Raw genomic sequence first — 21,794 nt, 5'->3', positions numbered from 1 at the left:
AAGTAAGATTTTAATTTTTTAAAAAAATACAAAGCAGTATTTTCATTTAAGAATTTGAACTAATCATGAGATTTACATGGATTAAAATAATTTGCGTGGATTTTCACCATTAGAGTGAATTTCTGCATGTCATTCTTTCTGCAAAACAAAGTTATGATGCACAAGGAATAGAACTGGGGCTAGAATCCAATTAAATAAGTAATTAATATGATCCTGTCTAGTTAATGCACCACAAAACACACAAAGAGAACAAGCACATGATGAGAAATACAGAGAAGAGTGGCTAGAAAGGCAACAGAAATCATCAGAACAGTGAAAATACCACAAGAGGATATACTTATATATATTTATAAAATTGAACACTTCAGAAAGTAGAAATGTGTCATAGATTTAATTCTTGATTTTGATGTGCAGAAAGCAGGAAAGCTTTACTTTCCCCATCCTCACAAAAGGGGAATTTCATAGTATTTAACTAAAGAAACACAACTGTCTTGTGAAACCCAAAACTACACAATGAAACTGTCCATAGTCTTATTGAGGTTTAGAGGTGGTTTTTTTTTTTGTTTTGTTTTTTTTTTTAATTAGCCAATAATAACAGCAAGAATTAAAGCTATATTTTTCTCTTGGTAGAATGAACATAAAGGCATATGTTTCATAGATAAGCTACTTTAACAGTTTGTCAAAATGAGACCTTCCTGAAGTCTGTGTTATGGCAAATGTTTCTTATTTCACACATTTGAAATTCATGTTTCTAGACATGGGGGACTAACAATGGATTCAGATAATTCAATATTCTGTCACCAATAGAAAAACAATCGCTGTTGGGCAGTTAGTCATGGAAAAATATCTCTGTGCCATCTGCGACAAAAAACCTCAGATGTGTCTGAAACTCAGTGCTTACTGCTAGGAAAAGAAGATGAAATGTGGATCACAAACTCCAGACAGCTGCCCCGGGCTTCACTAGTATCACAAGAACTCAGGTACAAGCCATAGTGCTTGAAGCAAAGATGAATGTCATGCTTTAAGCAAAAAGAAATCTTCTGAAATACTGGATGTCAGAGTGTAAATCCCATATCCTAAAGTTAGATCATCATTGTGGACAAGTGAACAAGCAAGTCTACTTTGCTTCAAATTCACTTTTTACCAACACTGCTATTTAGCTTGGCATCTTAAATAGTCCTCTACTTAAACCAATCATTGCACTTTAGTCAATGCAACCTTCTTTAACTTTATTTTCTTATGCAATTAGATTGGAGTATGTCTGATGTATGAATAAACAGCTTTTGTCCTAATAGGAGGCAGAACTATCAGGAGAACCTGCTGATTTAAGAGTTTTTAAGAAGTAGAGTTAAAAATAAAAGCTATACCAACAGAGAAAAATTTCCCTCAGATTTGGCCACAGCACAGAAACTGAGGGTGTGATATCAGGACCTAAGAGAAGAAGACAGTCCTGAGGTTAGTTTTGTCTGTTTCAGGAGACTCAAATCTGACCTAAAGAGAAGTTCAGCTTTCTCACATAATGCTGATGAAGCCAATTTTTACTATGTTTACATTACTGATTTAATTATCCACAGCATCTTTTCCTACAAATTTACACCATTACTATTTACAGTATTTGTTAATCCCAAAAAATTTTGTCATCCGGTTTATGTTGGAAGACTATATACATAATATCTTGTATTTAATCTTACATGACCAAAGTTACAAAAAGAGACAAGCGTGTATGAAAGCTATTACACTTTATATTCTAATATATAATTTTCCAGGAACTATAATATTCAATTGCTAGATTATAAAAGTTTTTTGTGAATCAAAATAAATTCACAATTTTGCAAAATCTTATCTCAGAAAAATGGGTTTCTTTCTAAGGCTCTGCCATAGATTTGTTTGTCTCAGATTTTGTGCAACTGATTTTTATTCAATTATAGATGAAAACCATGCAGTTCCAATGTTTGAGTATGTTGGAGATTGTTTCTCTACTGCTACTGTTTTGCTAGATACTTCTTTCCTCTTCACCATGGCTTTGAGAATAGAAGAGCTACTTTGACAATATGACACCATTTCCTGAAATATTGAATGATCCTAAGCATTCATGAAACCCCTCTACATTTAGGACTATTAATTTGTGGTTTCTTTTCATGGTAATGATATGGGAAGTCTGAAAATAATCCACTATTTATTTGTTTTACTTGGTAATTACACAACCACCAAAGTCTGATCTCATTTCTAAAGAAAGGTTTTCAAATGATCTCTAAAATTATGATGTGAAAATAATTCACTTACCATTTCTAAATATTCCGTGTTTTTACTTAATAATGCTACATATATATTTGAAGCATGAAACAGACCCAAAACAGTTAATATTTTAGTGGATAACAGATAAAATAGTATCTACAGTTAGGCAGTGCTTGTATTTCTGTCCTGTCTAATCTCTATAATAATTATTCTACCTTTTAAAGTAATGTTATTTTATGGGATACTGGAAAAGGGATTTCAAAACAATGATGAATATATATTTACTTTTAAATAGTCTCACAAATATTTATTTTTTAATATTTAAATATTTATAATGCTATCAAGCTATTAAAAACCATAAAATAACTCCATGTGCAACATGTCAATGTTGACATAAACAAAATTTCACAAAATCTTCCTAGATTTTCTCAAATGGCAGATACATAAAAGAGGATCATCTATTAGTTCTTGTAATAACATAAAATAATTACTCAGCTAAAAACTGATAAATATAGATGTATTTAAAAATTAATTTGTCTATTTCTATCACTAAAATTAAGTGGCATATTCAGTTCTATTCCAGTCAGAAAGGAGGTGTCCTTCCATCTTGCACTGTAAGCAAGTATACCATTTTGGGGGACAGTAGGGCACTGGATGATGACATCCCATAGTCTTTTGTTCTTCATATTCCATGTAGGAATTGGAATGATCTTCAAAATGCCTGGCAGAATCAGATGCAAATGTCACTTAAATTTAAGAATGTCTTTGTGAATTTTGATGGGATGAGGCATGGATATCTCCACTACATCTAGTAAGTTGAGTCTGAGAAGCACAGAAGCAGATATTCAGGCATCAAAACCTTTTAGTAGTAAATTATTTTAGTGTTAGTAAGTACTGTTATCAAGTACAATATCAAGTAATTAACTCCAGCATAAGCAGATCAGTAAAGTGAAACAATAAAGTACCCGTATTATCTATATGCATTTCATTGTGTTTTAGTGGTTTTACTTTGAAAAAAGCTTTACAAGTTCCTGAAAAATGCCCCTTAGCAGCTGGAGCACCAAATGAATGCTATTCTTGATGCTATTCAATCGCATCTTATGAATTACCTCAAACTAATGTAATTTATGCCTTTCAAGATTGCTCCATGATGAAAACTAATCAAGGGCAGTGGGAATGATCAGAAGAAGATTCAGTTTGAAAATCAATGGATCTAATGTATAATGCTAATGTAATTGTGCCTGTCATGTAAGCATAAATTGACAAGTCTTAAACACATAATAAATACATGTAAAAATAAATAGAGTATCAGCCATAGCTGGCTAAGTGAATTTGTGAGGTGGAAGAGGTCAAGTTAAAGTAATACATTTGATCTAGGCAAGAGATGAACAAGCAAGTTAAGCATACATTCTAAAGAATTCATGAAATAACCTAAACTGAAATTTCCTTTGACCCTGACTTCTAGAAATCATCATTCTCTTAAGTATTTCTAAAAATTCTCTAAAAAGGGAGAAGTCTTTGCAATTTTTTGATTCTAGTAAATAATTCAGTGTTATGTCACAGCCCTGAATGCATTGTTCTAGTGCAAATACTAAGTTTACCTCATTGTACTTTCTCTCAACTTCCAATAATAAATTTCAAAACTTAAATTGCAGAACAGTTGCTAATCCAAAATACTATCCATTTATGCATCTGTTTTCAGTACCTGCCATCGTTACTAGAAAGTCCTTAAGATGGTTTTTAAAAAAACAGAAATAGCAACCCCTTAAGACATGACTTGCCTTTGATACTCATTCCATTTTATTTTATGACCATTGCCCAATTTCTGAGATGTCTAATGAACACATCCTCTTAGGGATCAAAACGAAGGCAACTTAGATAAAAAAATTATCCCACACTCTGGATTGGCGGCAAAGGGGTGGTGGAGAATCCCACAAAATAAACTCAAACCAAAATAAAAAGAGAAAAAAAAGGCAATCCCCTCCCACAACCACACCACAGAGCACCTATTCATTGTGTGTTTGCTGCATTCAAGTGCTATTTAGTGAACTAACATAAATTACCATTGTAGGGCAAGAGAGAAATAGATTTGATATCTGGGCATACAATCACGAGGTTGATTATATGGAGATGCTGTTGTGAATGTTCACCCTTTCAGTACCCTTCTACCTATTCATATTCAACTAATTTTATTCTTGCAGAACTATAGCTTCTAAGAATAAATGTAGCTAATGAATAAAAGAATACATAGCATATAAGAATAGACAGTAATCCTCTGTCTTCTTCAAACTAAAACTATTGCAAGTAAAATTATTTTATCAGGAAAGAATTATGTAAATAAAAGAATTGACAACTTGACCACTGCAAGTAAGAGTTCAGATCTAAAACTCATCCTTTTCCACTCAAATACGGTTCTAGTTTTGCTGTATTAAAAAATTATTAAACTTGCTTATACTAATCATTCTCTTGCCTCTTTCAGTACTCTGAATGTGGAAATCTTAGGTCTTAATGATTACCATGCAGCAAAGTACTAAGATCTTCCTATCTTAGTCCACTAGATATGAATATCAAGAGTGCACAAGTGCACTTGTACCATACCACTATGGAGCTTTACTTTACATTATGGGAAAGTTATGGGAAAAAAAAAATATTGTGCAGGTTTATTCACAATATGCTCATTCACTTACTGCTGATTCTCAGCAACATCCGCTCCATTTCTAATACACACAGTCACTGGTTTAACTTTTGCCTCTCCTCTCTCATTTTCTGATGAATAAACATACTTTCTATTATCTGGGTTTTTTTTTGTGCTAGACAGAAACCATGCAATTAATAAAGTTTTTGTAAGAAAGACATATATCTATGTTAAAAGTAATATTAAAATAACCCTAATCTTTAATAATACAGAAATGTGTCTGTATGTATATATATGCTGCACTTTAGCTTTTTTTTGATTTTTCTGTTCATAGTCTATAAAAAACTGTATGTCATTCCAGAAGTATCAAATAGCAACAGATTGTTTATATAGTGCATTATGCATGTTAAGACCATAAAATACAACATTATTAATCTTTTCTTTGTCTTGGCTCAAAACTTAGCAGCAATTCAAGTTATTCCCTTGCAGTGATGCTATGATAGGCATTAATTTTCAAATGAATGTAGGAACTATTCAATTTTCTTTTACTCATTCATCTTTAAATAATCAAAGAACTATTTCACTTTAATAGTTGTCAATAGTAAATAATAGAAAATAAGGGTAAAGTTATATGCCAAAAGTCCATTGCTGTAACAAAACATCAAACAAAATGTGTGCAGTTTCATGCAACATAACACCTTTAAAGTAACTTTTTTTTTTTTTTTTTTCCTTTTTAAAACTGACAGAACTGGAAATAGAATGCATGCACTCATTAATATGAAAGAAAAACATTCCATAATATTGTCCTAATTTTTGGTACACCATTACATTTGCTTCCAGTGATGTCATTACCTTTGTAGTTAACCTTGAAACCAATTGAGCCCACACTTTCATCCGTTTGAAGATGCAACCACATCTGATTGCTCATGCTCACAATTAAGTCTGGTACAAAGCTCCCGGTTAACCTACAGATAGAAGAAAATTTCTGTAAAGCCAGTAAGCATTAAGTAAGGAGATTTTTTTTTTCTTTTCGTAAGAAATCTAAATATCTGCCAAGCATTTTTTTAATATTTACTTTTAAATTCATTGCATTCAGCACACACTAAAGTAGTTATTTACTGGCTGGCCAGCCAAGAAAGCTCTCACATTTCCACTGACTGGAAATCTGATAGCATTCTATAAACACATGCAACTACTGTTTATGTTGTATTGAAATACTTCATCTCTCTTTCAGTTGCTACTCCAGAAAGAAATCCCTAATCCTTATCTGACAATCCAGTGTCCATTACTCAGGTACATGAAGGAATATCAATGGCATTAGAAGCCCATAATGAGGCATTAGAGTGATTCTTTGATTTTTCTACTATGCAACTACCCACTTTGAAATATATGCCTTTCATATTTAAAAGAAAGTTGTTATTTTTAAGTAGCAGCATTATTATGAAGGCTTATGTTTTCCCTGCACTCTCTCACCAGCTCTCATCACCTCTTCTACAACAAAGGAAGAACAGCCTGACAAGAATCAGCTGTTGTCTATTCCTTCATTAAGAAAAGTAACAAATATCACAACTTTAAAACCTTCTACTGTTACAGGGTGCTGATTAATAGAAAGAAGTAAACTTCATTTTCTTTCTTTTTTTTAATTTTAATTTTAATATTGTTTGCAAAAATTTGTAAATCAGCACAATTCTAAATGTTGATTCTATTTGCTGAATGAAGAGTGTGGTAGCAATAAGGAAATGTTGTGAAAGCTGCAGTTTTATATTATATTGCATTTTCTTCCCAAAATTTTGTCTCAAATTTGGTTATAGTTTATTATCTGAAATGAAATGCTGAAAAGTTTCTAGATATTTTTCATTCTTGTAAAGTGGATCACAAGCACAATACAGTATAGCAGTGAAAATTGTTCATTTTTTAACTTCTAACCATTCTTTAAAGCTAGCTGAAACTTAAAATAGACTATTTTGAAAGTATTTTACAGTTAATTTTAGTTCTTCCCTCTGTTATTTTTTAGCTTCCTTCTGTATTAAATAGTCTGCTGTGGGGAAAAAAAAAATCATGTCTGTTTCCCACATCTGTGTTCACAGATGGAGCTACTAGAAAGACTCTTGCCAGAACTGAACAAGTAAATGCCTGGCCAAAATAACATATTAACTGCTCATTCCTGCACTAAAGGAAAGTGTCTTCAGTGAGTTCAGTCTTTGCCAAATTAGTAGATTAACAGGATGTTTCTGAGAAACCACACTGATGTAATGGCTAACAGAGTTTTGTAATTGTCACTGGTGACTGACAGTATGTATTTTGAATGTTAAGGGCATTGAGAATATTAATCTCTCTGTTGTGTCAGACAGAATAATTTCTGTGATAAACCTCCATCACAATGTTCACCATTTCCATTATCTGAATTATAAATACCTTTTTTCATCCATAGTTTTTACAAGAAATACTTTCCAATTAAATACTACAGGAGGGAAAAAAATTGAAAATGCATTTTTGTAAAAGGAAAAAGAATAAATCAAGAGAACACAAAAATCACTTGTTGATCTATTTTTTAACTCCTTAGAAATCCGTGTAAAACAATGAGGAATGGGCCACAGAGCAATAAGATCCAGAAAAGAAAAAACATTATTATATTATATGAAGGAAGATGTTTAAGAAAATAATAAAAGTCTGCAGTGGAGAATTATTCTTTCTGTCCTTCTGGAGGTTTATGTAGGTTCCTCTACCCTGGATTCAGTACCTAGATTCCTCTTCTGGAAGTACATGTTCCCTTTTAAGAGTGGAGTAGTGAACACTGACAGCAGTAGAAATGGAAGTATGTGATTATGATGTCTCCCTTTTTATTAAACAGCTTAACAGTTACAACACTCAGCAGGGTGTTTTCCACTTCTTCCTCTACAACTCCAGAACTACTCCTCCCACGTCCTAGTGACATATATTCTCCCCCTGAGAGAGTATACTGAAGACTGGGTTTGAGGACATTCAGAAGATTGTGACACTCTCCATTTGCTGAAGACAACCTGAAATATGAGATTGGACACATGCACACCCAACACAGCAAGCATACTAAAAGATTGGATTTCATAATTTTTATACTGGATTTTCAAAAGGTATGTTACAGGAACCAGTGCCTAGATGGATATTGCATTAAAAGTCGCCCACAGTAATTGTCAGACCAAGCTGCTGAAAGCAAACTTCCAAACACCCTGAAAAAGTGCTGTGACTGATGTATGGAATCACCATTTATTTTCCCTCTTCCCTTCTATCCCTTGGTAATAACACTTAACACTGCTCCACCTTGGATTTTAGTTTCATAGGAAAGCACTAAGAATGCTGCCATATCAGTCATCTTTTCAAACACACTAAAAATATTATAGCAATCATGTTTAAGTTCACTTGGGTGCCAGGCTTACCAGGCTGAAGCAGACTGTCACATTGCTGGGTGCATGGATATACAGGCTCAGAATCACAGGCACCCAGGGAAACTTATTGGCAAGTACTGAAAATGCTTTGGAGTTTAGCTCCTTCTGTGATTAACATCAGCAGAATAGGAATAATCAGGACTGCAATTACCAATTTAGGAAGCCTAATTCTATTGAAATGCCACTTAACTTCCGTTTTTGTTTCTCAACCTTCCTATCAAGCAGTGCCCAGTAAAACTAGCAGATTAAACACTTGGATAAGTTTCTTGATTAACCCTGATAAATTGGAAGATAAATGTTTTCACATTATTAACACATAAACGAGACATATTTAAACCAATGTTCTTTAGCAATTTTCCAGGGGAAAGATAATTATTTTAAAATTTAAAACCCAAAAATTAAATGATACAACAGCTGATTTATTAGCTATGCATCATATCTCAGACAAAGTCTGCATGGCTCACAGAAGAAAAGATTTACATGGTTTTTACAGTACTTAATTATCTTCCATCTTCTGTGTAATTTTTTTATGCATTTTAACCCTCATAACTTTACCATTGATACTTCTGATCACAGGATAATGATTCTATGGGTAAACAAAAATTATACTTATTGTGGCTTATTGTATAATGTTACTTAATATTAAACCGCCATAAATTAATGGGGCATTTTTTGCTTTTCCAGGATCTTAATAGTAATAATTCTTTTAAATTATTTACCTAGTTATTTACAGAACAGATTCTCTTATTGTATGTTAACACTCCAAAATTATAATTAACTTTTTTAATTTAAAAAATACTCAGGATTCTTTATATTTATGGCAATTTTAATAGTGTAATTCCATCATTTCTCCCCAGCCTAAGGTACATCATCAGAAATGCTTTTATGAAATGCTAACATCTTCAATGAAATACAATCTGGGCAGACTGTTCTACCATGTTATTCAAAATATAAAATATTATTGCATTTTGACTTAATGCATTACTGTAATTTAGTAACAATACTTTAGTTAAACTTTAATAAGAATTTATAAATTGGCACTTAATAAAGGTTCTTTCCACATGAGAGCATACTCCATATAGTTTAGGAATTTAAGAATAGCTGAAACTGAATTATAGCATTATCAGCAATATTTTTTTTAATGATTACTACTGCTAAAAAAGTAGAAATAACAGTACATCCACACGTCTGAAATTTATTAGTGGTAGCAATTAACTCATCTGCAATCCATAAAGAGACTGCATTATCCTAAAGCAATTGCACCATAAATACCTGGCCAGATGCTGGACTTTTCATGAATAATAATCCTGAAATCAGATACTTAGGTTGGAAAAGACCTGTAAGATCATCAAGTACAATGGTTAAACCAACACTGCCGAGTCCACCACTAAACCATGTCCTTATACATCACATCTACACATCTGAACACCTTCAGGGATGCTGCCTGCAACACCACCTTGGGCAGTCTCTTCCAGTACTTGACATTGGAGCAATGTCCAATCCTGACAAAAAAAAAAAAGCCAAAGAGAGTCTTTATCCTTATAAGTGAGAGGGGAGAACTGCTGACGACAGATATGGAGAAGGCTGAGGTACTTCAGAGAGTTCTTTGCCTCAGTCTTCACTGGCTGTCAGGTTTCTCTCAAGTCCTCAATCCTCTGCATGGGATTTGTGGGAGAGCAGTCACTCACACTGTAAGCACAGAGCAGGTTCAAGAACACTCGATGAAACTGAAAAGTCACAAGTCATAGGGGCCCAATGACATGGATCCCAGGATCATAAGGAAACTAGATGATGTTGTTTCCACGTCACTCTCCATCACTGGAAAAGTCATGGCAGTCACATGGTTGCAAGAAGGAAGGAGGAAAACATCACTCCTGAGAGAAAGGAAGATCGATCCAGGGAACTACAGATCCCTGAGCTTCAGCTCTGTGTTTACCCTCCAGCAGATGGACACTCCTGTCCAACTTGGTGTCATCTGCAAACTGACTGAGGGTGCACTCATACCCCTTGTCCAGATCATTAATAAAGATATTAAACAAAATAGAACAAAACAGAAAGGACAGAATGATTACAAAACCAATTAAAAATAGAAGGCCAGATAATCTATCCTCTGGAGGATAAATCTAAAGGGTAATTTATTTGAAATATCTGTAAATCTTTGTAAAAATGTATGTTCTGTTTGAAGTTTTGCAATTACTAATATGATTGAGGTAAAATTTGGACAGAAAAAGAGGCAAAGCTTGGGTTTAGTGTGCTTAAATGAAACTAATTCATTATATCATTCTTATGGTGAATAATGGAAAACTGCAATATGTAATTTTTTTTAATACATTTCCAATAAATATGCTGCAGGGAATATAATTCTAAAGAATCCTAATTTTTTTATTATTTTGTTTTATGATTAAATATATTTTGTACTAAACTTGTATCATATTCTTATCTGTTTTTCAATTATTAACTCATTTGAACTAATTATAACATCAGGTGTTTGCTGAAAGGTCAGTTTATTTAAAATCAAAAGCTAAATATTATTTTTGGCCTTTAAAAATATTTTCCAAATAGCAGATAATCCCTTACAGGCAAATTACGGTTTTCAAGCATTAAATCACTTTTTTTAAAAAATAAAATTGACTCAGATTTGAAAAAGTAAATGCAATGTACTTTAAAAGACATTAATTTCTCCTAAATGACTGATTTATTCAGACTAGAACTAGAGTTATATAAAATGATTCATTATAAGGACTAATTACAGAGTTCTGCATATTTTCAAGTCACAGTGGAACAAACAGAATCACTGAACACTGTCTTGAAAATTTTACAAACTAATAGAATTCAGGATTTTTCTTCTTGAGACAATTGTTAGTATTATTGCCACAAGCTAAGTATATGAGAAATATGGATTTAAAGTTAGCCTATGATTGCTAAGAATATTATATATCTGGGCTCAACCATTCTAGAAAAATGTACATGAATGATAAAAATCTATTCAATACTCGGTGCTGGTTTGCAAAATGTAGTTTAGGTAACAACCTATTTAGGCTTTCTCTGTAGTAATTTTCTTCACTATGTTAACTTGCTCTTCTGAGTTATCCATGGCAGTCAAACAGAAAATTAAGGTCAAGACACTATAGTACATCGTTTGTCATGCTAACCTTGCTAGGGGACTGTAAAATTTGTGCACAAGTTGTCCATATATCTATTTTCAATTATGTTCTTATACATTTTTAATTTGAGCAAAAAGGAAGCAAAATAGTTCCTAAAATTTACCTATCTAAATATGTGTCCACACCACACCTTTCAAACTTCTGATTTGAGTTCATCTTTTTCTTTTGTGATGTCTAAGTCATCTCTTTCTGACTTCAGAACAGTAAATATATAGCAATATATTTAAACTTTCACCTCTAGCAATTTTAGGAGCTCACTTAGTTTTTGTTCAGATTTATCTGATTCGAATAATTATTTAGTCTCATCAAAACACATTAATGACATTCTTCAATGTATATAAACTTTAAATGCAAAAGACTTACACTTGAAGTACAGTTTTAGGGTCACCCACTTCTCCTCCATCACCAATTGTCAGTGTGTCATAGCCAATCTCCAGATCAAATTCTTCAAAATTTATCTGAATAACCTACAAAATAAAATAAATGAATATATTTTAGAAATAAAAAAATGCACTTGAGAGATGAGTCTGTTAATTAAGCTTTTCAGCAGTAAATAAAAGCAATCTTCCAATTAATAATTGCATGTAAGTTTAGCATATTTCACAATAAATTAGTGTAATTAACCCCAAGGTTTTGATTCATGAAGTGTGAATTATAATAACCCTTTAGGCATCATCACTCTGCTGACCTCCTTAAAGCACCATGATTTCACTTATTTATGTAGTTGTTACATGTTTATTACAGTTATGGGTAATCACATTACATTTTGATTAGAATATACTCAAAAGGCAAAATAACTAATTGCATTATGTGCAGTACCACTGTCTACAAATAGCAACTAAATAATTGTACATCATTGAATAATTGCAGTGGAGGTGAAGAATACAATTAAATACTGACATGTATAATCTGTCTCAAGTAGGATAAAGAGGCATGAAAAGTAAAAGTAATTCTCTTAATTCATGAAGTTGAGTAAAATACAACTATCAGAATCATGGATACTTTTAATATCTTTTAAATTAAATTGCTCTATGCATATTTCTGCTGAAGGATAAAAATTTCAGCAAATTTTTAAGAAAATAATGAAAAAGAAGAGAAGAGAAAAGAAGAGAAAAGAAAAGAAAATGAAGAGAAGAGAAGAGAAGAGAAGAGAAGAGAAGAGAAGAGAAGAGAAGAGAGAAAAGAAAAGAAAGAAAAAAAGAAAAGAAAAGAAAAAAGAAACGAAAAGAAACGAAAATAAAAAAAAAAGAAACGAAAAGAAACGAAACGAAAAGAAAAGAAAAGAAAAGAAAAGAAAAGAAAAGAAAAGAAAAGAAAAGAGAAAAGAAAAAAAGAAAAGAAAAGAAAAGAAAAGAAAAGAAAAGAAAAGAAAAGAAAAGAAAAGAAAAGAAAAGAAAAGAAAAGAAAAGAAAAGAAAAGAAAAAAAGAAAAGAAAAGAAAAGAAAAGAAAAGAAAAGAAAAGAAAAGAAAAGAAAAGAAAAGAAAAGAAAAGAAAAGAAGAAAAGAAAAGAAAAGAAAAAAAGAAAAGAAAAGAAAAGAAAAGAAAAGAAAAGAAAAGAAAAGAAAAGAAAAGAAAAGAAAAAAAGAAAATAAAAGAAAAAGAAAAAGAAAAGAAAAGAGAAAAGAAAAGAAAAGAAAAAGCAGCACATTATTTCCACTCATGTATAGTTCCTCAAAATTTCATATGGATAAAAATGACAGAATACTTATATGTAGGAATTTTAATACTGTAATAAATAATCTTTTATTACAGTTATAATTGAGAATGGAGAGCATTTGTGTTTAAAGATGTGGATGCCATTCTGATGTATTATTATCATGTCCTTGAAAGCTCCTGTTCTTTTGTTACACCTGGTTTCTGGTAATTGAAGGATGTGCTTCTATGAGCGAAAGCCAGTACAGGCAAGCTGGAAAACTGATGCATGTTCCAAGGACTGCAATTTGTTCCAAAGGGAGGAGAAACACTTTCCTTTACAGGTGTAAGTGGTGATATAAGTACACTGAAGAACAGCTAGTTTGGCACATTCACATGTATAAATGCCTGTGTGTGCATGTATATGTGTGCACATGTATGTGTGCCATACTCCAGCGACTGCAGTCAAGTACAGAGAGTTAAGAGAGCGCAGATGGAAAGGATATTGAAAATTGTGTAGGCAAGCAGCTGATTTGTTCTAATTGAGTAAAGAGGAGAAAACCACACATAAATCTTCTTAATCTTCTTAGTCTAAAAAAATATTCTGGGTATTTTGTGCTGCTCTAGCCACAAAATTTGTAACACTAGACATAGAATTTAAACTGAAATCCATAACTACATTTAAGGCTGACACATATTTCACTCAACTGATTTTTTTGTTCAAAGCATAGGCTTCAGCTTCAATCTTTCCACTTGTCTGTAGTGAATCTCCAAATTATTGATGACTCGGTTCTAATCTGGCTGCTCTGATATAATCTCTCAGTTTTCTACAATCTGAAATTCTTTTCTATGATAAACAGAGCTATTTTCTGTTTTTAATTAAAAGAGATGTACATTTAAAAAGTTTATATATTTTTTTCTCCATTAATATTTTTCAGAGAAGGATGTTTAATTACAAGATTTTTGTCTCACTTTCTTTGTAACTCACTTAAAACTGTGATAATGGGATAGGTAGGACATTGAAAACTGTAAAGTCACATGAGCATAGCATAGTCTGCATTTTTCTTGTATCTTATTCTGTGAAACAGTCACATTTTTAAGACTATAAGAAGCAATAATGTCATTAACAACTTCAAAAATGTGGGATTATATTAAAAAAATATGTTATAGGAACCGACTATACGTAATTTGAAATATTAACATTTGATAATCTTATTCTTGTGAGTCTATTACCTGGATTGTCTCTTAAAAGTTTCTGATTCAACTGAAAATTAGAAAATGCTTCATCTTTGTGCAAAATTGACACTAGTAAATTAAAATCAGAAACAGCATGGACCAAATAGAAGCATATTTTATGTACAGTAAAAAGCAAAATATTAGTGAGACAGTAAATCATTTTGTTTGCCATGCATACCCCTGCTTGAAGAGTGTTAAAACCAGTTGCTAAGGCCTACTCTAAACATTCTATAGTATCAATGAAGTATTTCATAACTCCAGGTCATTAAAAGGTAAATGAGCTGTATGTAACAGTTAATACACAACCCATTTCTAACTTAGGTTTAACATAACCTTACATGATTACAGCACAAACTTTGGAATTGGTAAAGTAAACTTGTCATTTATTTAACAAATGTGCTTGTCAGCTGATATTGAAGATATTTAGGTTTAAGGGAATTTGCACAGATTGAGCAAAAGCAATATATAGAAACAGCAGAGCTGTCAATATCCAACAGGAAGCTAATTTATTACACATGGACTATACAAGCTTTTACATATTCCTGCTGAAAAAATACCCCTGTATACTACTTGGAAATTCATCCTTTGACATGCAAAGTACATACACAATGTACAATACAAAATGTACTTCAAATCCTTCCAAATATGCCAGCGGGCAAGAGAATAAGTAGACTTAAGGCCGTGTTTTCAGAGTCCTTGTTTTACAATGTCAGCTTTAGTTAGATCACACCCAAAGTCAGTCGTATTTGCGGTGCTCATAATATTGACTATTCCCTTTAGAATACTGAAAAGTTTTTTTTATGATATCAGCATTTAAAGTTGATTGTGATGGAATGGGACCTTTCAAAACAAAAACTGAAAATTGGGTAAGATGAGTAAATAACTTAATTTTTTTAATAAACTTTCCCAAAAATCTGCTTTTACCAGTAATCTAACAGCATCTTTTTTAGTTTTTCTGAAAAATCTATAAATGGCTATCCAAAGTTGGGTAGTATCCTTGAATAATTTTATTATTAGAGTAAAACCTTAGAGTTAACCTTTTTAGTCTGTTGTTCATAAGAATAAACACTTCCAGGAAAACTGTGATGATTTATTACTTTATTCTACATATTTTTAAATCAGACTAGCACTACTAAAGTGTGCTATTGATCTCGTTAGTAGATGCATAGCAATCAGAAGTGTAGGAACAAGTATTTTTCTTGATCTATACATTCCAGTAAAGTCTGTTTTTCCAGTTTCCCAGAGCAAGACTAAAACATTAATATGAATGAAATAAGATCCATGGGTTTTATTGATGTATACAAACATTGATCATGCTATAATATATTTATGCATTTATTGCATTTATCCACTGCCCCACAGTCTCTTTCAAAGCTGAATATAAAAAAATGAGGGACCACAAAATATTTTCAAATAGCAAGGTATAACATCAGGGAACAATATTATGAACAAAAATATTCATCAATAATATGTCTGAGCTATAAGATCCTTGATAAAAGGATTATACTACCAGAAGTTGGTTCTGGAAGGCAGAAGAAAATTTCAAAGATTCCATCTGAGACAGTTTGCCACCATTCTTGAGCTATCATTTCACACATAATGAGTCAGCTAATGATATCAGATATGCATCTGTATCGCTTCAGAACTGAGAAGAATATCTTAAAATTAAGTGATATATTAATAACTATATTTTATTTTTTAGAAAGAGATACTCAGTAGTCTCAAAAAGTTTTGTGCCTTTATAACAGCATTTTGATAAATTCAGCAGGTGTCAGACTGCTACAATTGTTCTGATATAGGCCAATAATATCTTGAATTTTGTTCCAGACAACATTATTAAATACATCCCTATATACTACTGTGAGGAAAAAGGAATTTTGTATTTTCTCTTCCTACATATACACACTTTATAAAAACCTGTACCTGTTGTTTTTTTTAATTAAAAATAAAATATGATGACCTGTGCACTATTACCTAAAAAAAAAATAAAATTAAGAAGTAGCTAAACAGAAGGCAAAAGTCTCTCTACATCCTGGCTGCTCTTGCTATTTCTTAACCCAAAAACAATTAACAAGTCTAAATGCCTGATTTAAATTGAAATTAGAAATCTAGACAGAAATAGTAATAAGAGGCAGTAAAACTAAAAAATATTATCCAGTCTCTACAGGGAAAAAGAAAAGTCCTATTTGGAAATAATTTTCTGAAAATTCTAATTAGGTACTTTGGTTTTCAATTATTTTTTAGGAAATTTTTCAAAGGAATCATTGGGAGCAGAGATCTAATTTCTAACAAATTTCTGTAGGTGTACCTTTTTTTGGTGCTTTGGAATATATCCTTTAGAACCCACACCTTGGGCAAAACATCAGCTCAGATGTAAAATGGCAAAAGGTTTTATTGAATAGTTAATGACTACTTTGAGAACTTCCTGCAGCTTTTCAGAGAGAGCATGCTCAGAAGGATGTGTTCCAGACAACAGATTTTCCAGACAGTTGTTCAATATGTGTATCTAGTTCCTGATGAAATTACCTCCCTGAAGGTTTTACAAGGACGGTAGTGTTCCAGGTGAATACTCAACTTTTAATAATTTCAAACCATCCAAAGAAGAATGGTGTGTAACAGAGGCAAGTATATGTTCCTCAGAGATGCTTCTGAAGGGAAAGAGTAAAGATACAAAATTGCATGTACTTATGCATCTGTTATCCTGAGTCTTCCAATGCAAATGTAACTAAAAATATTTTCAGATGTATAGAAACATTTTCACTCCATAAAATGTGGCATTCTACCAGTAAAACAATGATGAAATTTCTGTAGATGTAATGAATCTTTTCTCCTTACAAGGGTAGTAAAGCATTAAGCTAAGATACAGCTTAAATGAGTTATATATTAGATAATATTAAGGAATAAATATAATTAAAACATCCTTCCAAGAATGTAATATCTAAGACTGTTGTGTAACATAACAATAATTTAATTTGTTCTTTTGCAGTTACATATTATAAGAACAACACCAAAGAAATCCACCTCACTGAAAAATATTCACAAGATACCCATTTTCTCCATTTTTCACTGTTACTCTAGCGAGAAAAAAGCTACCTAAAGACTCTTAATGATGTCTGGTTGCCTTTGTTACTTGAAGAAGTGAAATTAGGCAAGGAGAAGAAAACACATCCGGTTTGTATCTGAGTGTCCTCATCTGCCCTCAGGATTGTTAATTGCTTTTGTGCTGAGGATGTCTGAATACTTCAGAGTAAGTAAACAATGGACATTTATGTCTGATGGTAGAAGCTAAGCAAATGCCTCTGTCTGATTGATCGGGTTTATTGCCATAATTTTCCATAGAATCACAGGTCCCTCCATCAAAATAATTGTGTTATCATACATTTGATTATAGAAGAATAGTTTCAGAAGTAAAATATATTTAATCAACCATTTATTATAAGACTAAGCTATCATATTATTTAAATTATTTATACTAGGTATAATTTTATTTAATATTACTGCTACCATGGAGCAGCTAATCCTGGAAAATTAAGGACAAGAAAATCATCAGGAGTAGTCAGCATGGCTTTACCAAGGGGAAGTCATGCTTGACAAACTTTGATAGATTTCTTTAATTAAATGACTTGCCTGATGGCCAAAAGAAAAGCAGTGGATATTTTCCACCTGGGCTTCAGGTAGGCCTTTGGCATTGTCACAGTATTAACAGACAAACTGTTGATGTGTGGGCTCAACAGACAGCAAGGTGGATTGAAAACAGGGTGAAACTCTGGGCTGAGAGGATGGCTATCAGTGACACAAAATCTTGTTAGGGGGCAATAACTCATAGGGGTCAATACTGGGACAAGTCTTCTTTAGCATCTTTATAGGTTATCTAGGTGACGGGGCAGACTGCACTCTCAGCAAGTTTGCACAACAGTGAGAAGGAATGAGCAGTAAATAGGCCAGAGGGTCATGCTGCCATGAAGAAGGACATCAACAGGCTGGAAAAATTGACTATTAAGAACCTCACAAAGTTCAACAAAAGGAAGTGCAAAATCAAGTCTCCGGGCAGGAACTACGCCACATACCAATACATAGTGGAGGCCAGCTGGAAAGCTGCATTGCAGAATTGCAGAATTTTTCTTCTTTTCCTTTTTTTTTTTTCTTTTTTTTTTTTTTTTTTTTTTTTTTTTTTACTTTCACAGATACTGAGATGAAGATGTTCTAGATAGCCTGAAAGGCAGTATGACTAGCCAGGACCTTTATAAAGAGATAGTAACAGGTATAAGCAGGAAAAAATAAATCAACTAATTTATATTAGTGAAACACAATGAAAAAATCACACTCATCTTTCCCTCACAAAGCTAAGCTCAGTGTCAGAGTTCACAAAGAGAAAAAACCTTTTTTCTCAAATAGGGAAATTATTGCAATCGTAAGAAGGGCCTGAGGACTTCAAATTAACTTGCCTCTGTTTTGATTCTTCCTTTCAGTAATTGCTAAGAAGGATATCCTTGCACCCAGCATAGAAATCTGCACTTTTTAATCCCACAGAGGGTAAGCCATCTGTTCCAAAAGAAAGCATAGAGGTCACTAACTGGTGTCAGCCTAACCTGATGGGCAGCCACACATCCTGAAAGCGATGGAAACATGGGAATCATACTGTGACTTAAGTCTCAGTGCAAGCCTTCAGGTTCCACTCCAAATGTGTATTGGGTTTACAAGGTAAGATTTTGGGAGCAGAGATAGCGTATGGTGAGCGGAAGGTGCTGATTTAGATTTTTTTCTTATTTTAACTATTCTATGCTGATTTAATTGGCAGTTAATTTTATTAATTTCTCCAAGCTGAATCTGCTTTGCATATGAGAGTAACTAGTAAGTGATCTCCCTGTTCTCATCTTCATCTGTGAGCTTTTTCTTCATATTTTCTGCCCCTGTCCTGTTGAGGAGGAAGCATTACAGATCAGCCTGGAGGGTATCTGGCAGCCAAGATTAGCACACCGTAGAATGGTACCACAACCCTTTGAAGGAGTCCCTTCATAGAAAACAGAAACAAGCAAGCAAACTACTATCAGCTCTATTTCCCAGCCTAATATTAAAAAAAAAAAAAACCGGTATATATTGAGCAGAACAATTTCCTGTAAAGAGCACTCACAAGAGCAACCAAGTGAACTCAACCATGGAGAAAAGTGACAAGTTCTGTGCCAAAAATTCATCAAACAAAAAAGACTGAAAGATCTCAAATGCTCACAGTGCAAGCCCTGGAAATTTGTTATCAAAGTCCCTTAGTCATATACATATATCTTTTTAAAAGTTCTAGCTTGGGTGTGGATATTCATGATAAGTAAAAGTAAGAAAAATGTTTGCATTTAGAATTGGTGGGAGACGTAACTGAGGCCCAATTTCGGAACTTATAGAAAGTCAAACAGAAATAAAATTCAAATTTGACATTTAATTTTACAAAAGGTTTTATCAAAAGGTGGAGTTAATAGCTCCATGTATAGTAAATACAGGCAACAACTAGAATCTAATATTGCTAATGGCTCAAAGAGATATAATTGCTTTTGCTGTAGATATTGCAATAAGCACAATCTCACCCATTCTATATGGTCACTCATATTTTCAGAGTGTGAAACATCACTCCTATAGTCACAGACATGGCAGGAAAAAAATAATTAAGATAATGAACTTGTCCTCCTTTCATAATGAAGACCTATAGGAAAATTTCAGGATGGAATGACAAGTAATTTATCCCTCTACAAATGCACATACTTCCTGACTCCAAATTCTTTTATTTAACAACTTAGTCTGCTCCCTCACAGCCAAACCTGTTAGCTTCCTGTCCTAGGAATAGCTGTATTCCCTACTGTGCTCTTATTCTGCTGAAAGAATCTCCCCTCCGTTCACATGTATTTCTAAGACTTTTTCACTGTAGTATATAAGTGACTCAGATATTTTAACTGGATCAAAATGAACATGAACAATATAGAAGAATAATGTAGCCAACACTCCAGAGAAATTTATTATGTTCTGAACAGAACCAAAATATATTTACACTTTCTGGTTTCATATAAGATAAAAATGTGTTATCTAATATTGATAAATAAAAGAGTAGCCTTTTTAATCTGAATGGATGAAGAACAAAATTATGGGTAAAAATGTAAGTTTAGAGTGAGTTTATGAATACTCACACTTTTTTAATAATTTCACTGACTGTAACACCCATAGTACAGCTTCACACTAGGCTTAGGAAATCCAAGTTTGAGGCATTTGCTTGCAAAAAAAGAGGTTCAGTGTGCTTTGTTCCAACAGACCTGAACAAAAGAAACCTCATTAAATGGGTCTTTGTATTCATGCTGAAGCACCTTGCCTGCTTGAGATTTATGCTGTTAACCTGATTAAATATGGATGGCAACTGGGTTTGGGCTTACCAGCAAGCTTAGAAAATGTTCCACTGACAGTTTTGACATGGTTAACAAAATAACACAGATGTAGAAAATTAACCACAAATATTCAGCGTTTGGTGAAATTTTTTTGCTTATTTTTGTCTTAGTCTAAAAGCAAAAAAGCTCAGAAATTGAAAGATTTATTTTTTTTGCAGGAAGAAAACAGCATCTTAATGACATGAGGAAGGAGGAAGGGAAGAATTGAATGTAAAAACATATTTTTAAAAAACATTATTTTAATACAAAGTAATTAAATGACAACCATATTTAATATTTAGTATTATTTCGGTAATAATTGCAATATATTCTTTCAGTATAGTTCTCCACACTTGCAGAAAATGTAATGTGAGGAGTTTCCCACATACTTTGAAGTATTTCAACAGTTTCTTAGAAAGTAATGGACTAAAGCTATTGGAAACAGATGTTATAAATTTTCAGTAAGCTCGCCATTTCAACAAAATTCAGATTATACATTTCCTAATAGACAATTGGCATCCACATAAAAACCCAACAAAAAAAAAAACACCCCCAAAAACCAAAAAACCTTAGCGAACATAATAAGTAAAAAAAACCCTAAAGCCAAAATCAAAAGTCAGCTATCTCCCAACTCTTAAGCATGTCATTCTTAATTTTAAAATTATTTCAAAATTTGATAGATAAGAGGATAAGAATGTGAACACTGTCAAACTTTCAAAAACCTATATTCTAAAGAATTAATTTTAAAGAATGTATTTATATAAGCAGTAAGGCAACTTTTATGATTGAAATGCATTCAAGATAGAATGTGGTGATGACAAAAGATAACATACAGGTAAAATTTTCTTTAAAAAATTCCTGTCATATAAAATTAACAGAACCAGGAACTAGTTTTCTGATCCACCTAAATTTAGCAGTTAGCTCACCATATTTAATTTCTTCTTACAATTCTAAAAAAAAAAAAAAAAGCTTGATTATTTTGGTTTTTTAAGGAACGCTTTTGCTTATTTTTCTCCTTCTTGATGCTTGGTGATGAATGATATGTGGTGTGAATGTGGTTGAGATCTGTCA

General features: G+C 32.5%; 1 protein-coding gene across 3 annotated transcripts in view; it reads right to left on the bottom strand.

Annotated features, from left to right (window-relative positions):
• The window catches only part of CSMD3 (CUB and Sushi multiple domains 3), a 586,072-nt gene that overhangs the window by 299,574 nt on the left and 264,704 nt on the right, over positions 1-21,794 (bottom strand). For all 3 annotated transcript variants that reach the window (XM_068182735.1, XM_068182715.1, XM_068182726.1), the window contains 2 exons: positions 11,820-11,923; positions 5,723-5,835 (listed from right to left, as the gene is read on the bottom strand). In XM_068182735.1, coding sequence (XP_068038836.1) covers positions 5,723-5,835; positions 11,820-11,923 — 217 coding nt within the window. The remainder of the gene's footprint in view (positions 1-5,722; positions 5,836-11,819; positions 11,924-21,794) is intronic.

Source organism: Anomalospiza imberbis, chromosome 1 (assembly GCF_031753505.1).
Source record: "Anomalospiza imberbis isolate Cuckoo-Finch-1a 21T00152 chromosome 1, ASM3175350v1, whole genome shotgun sequence".
NCBI lineage: Eukaryota > Metazoa > Chordata > Aves > Passeriformes > Viduidae > Anomalospiza > Anomalospiza imberbis.
Note: the sequence above shows the minus strand (reverse complement) of the source record. Positions and strands in the feature narration are given on the sequence as shown.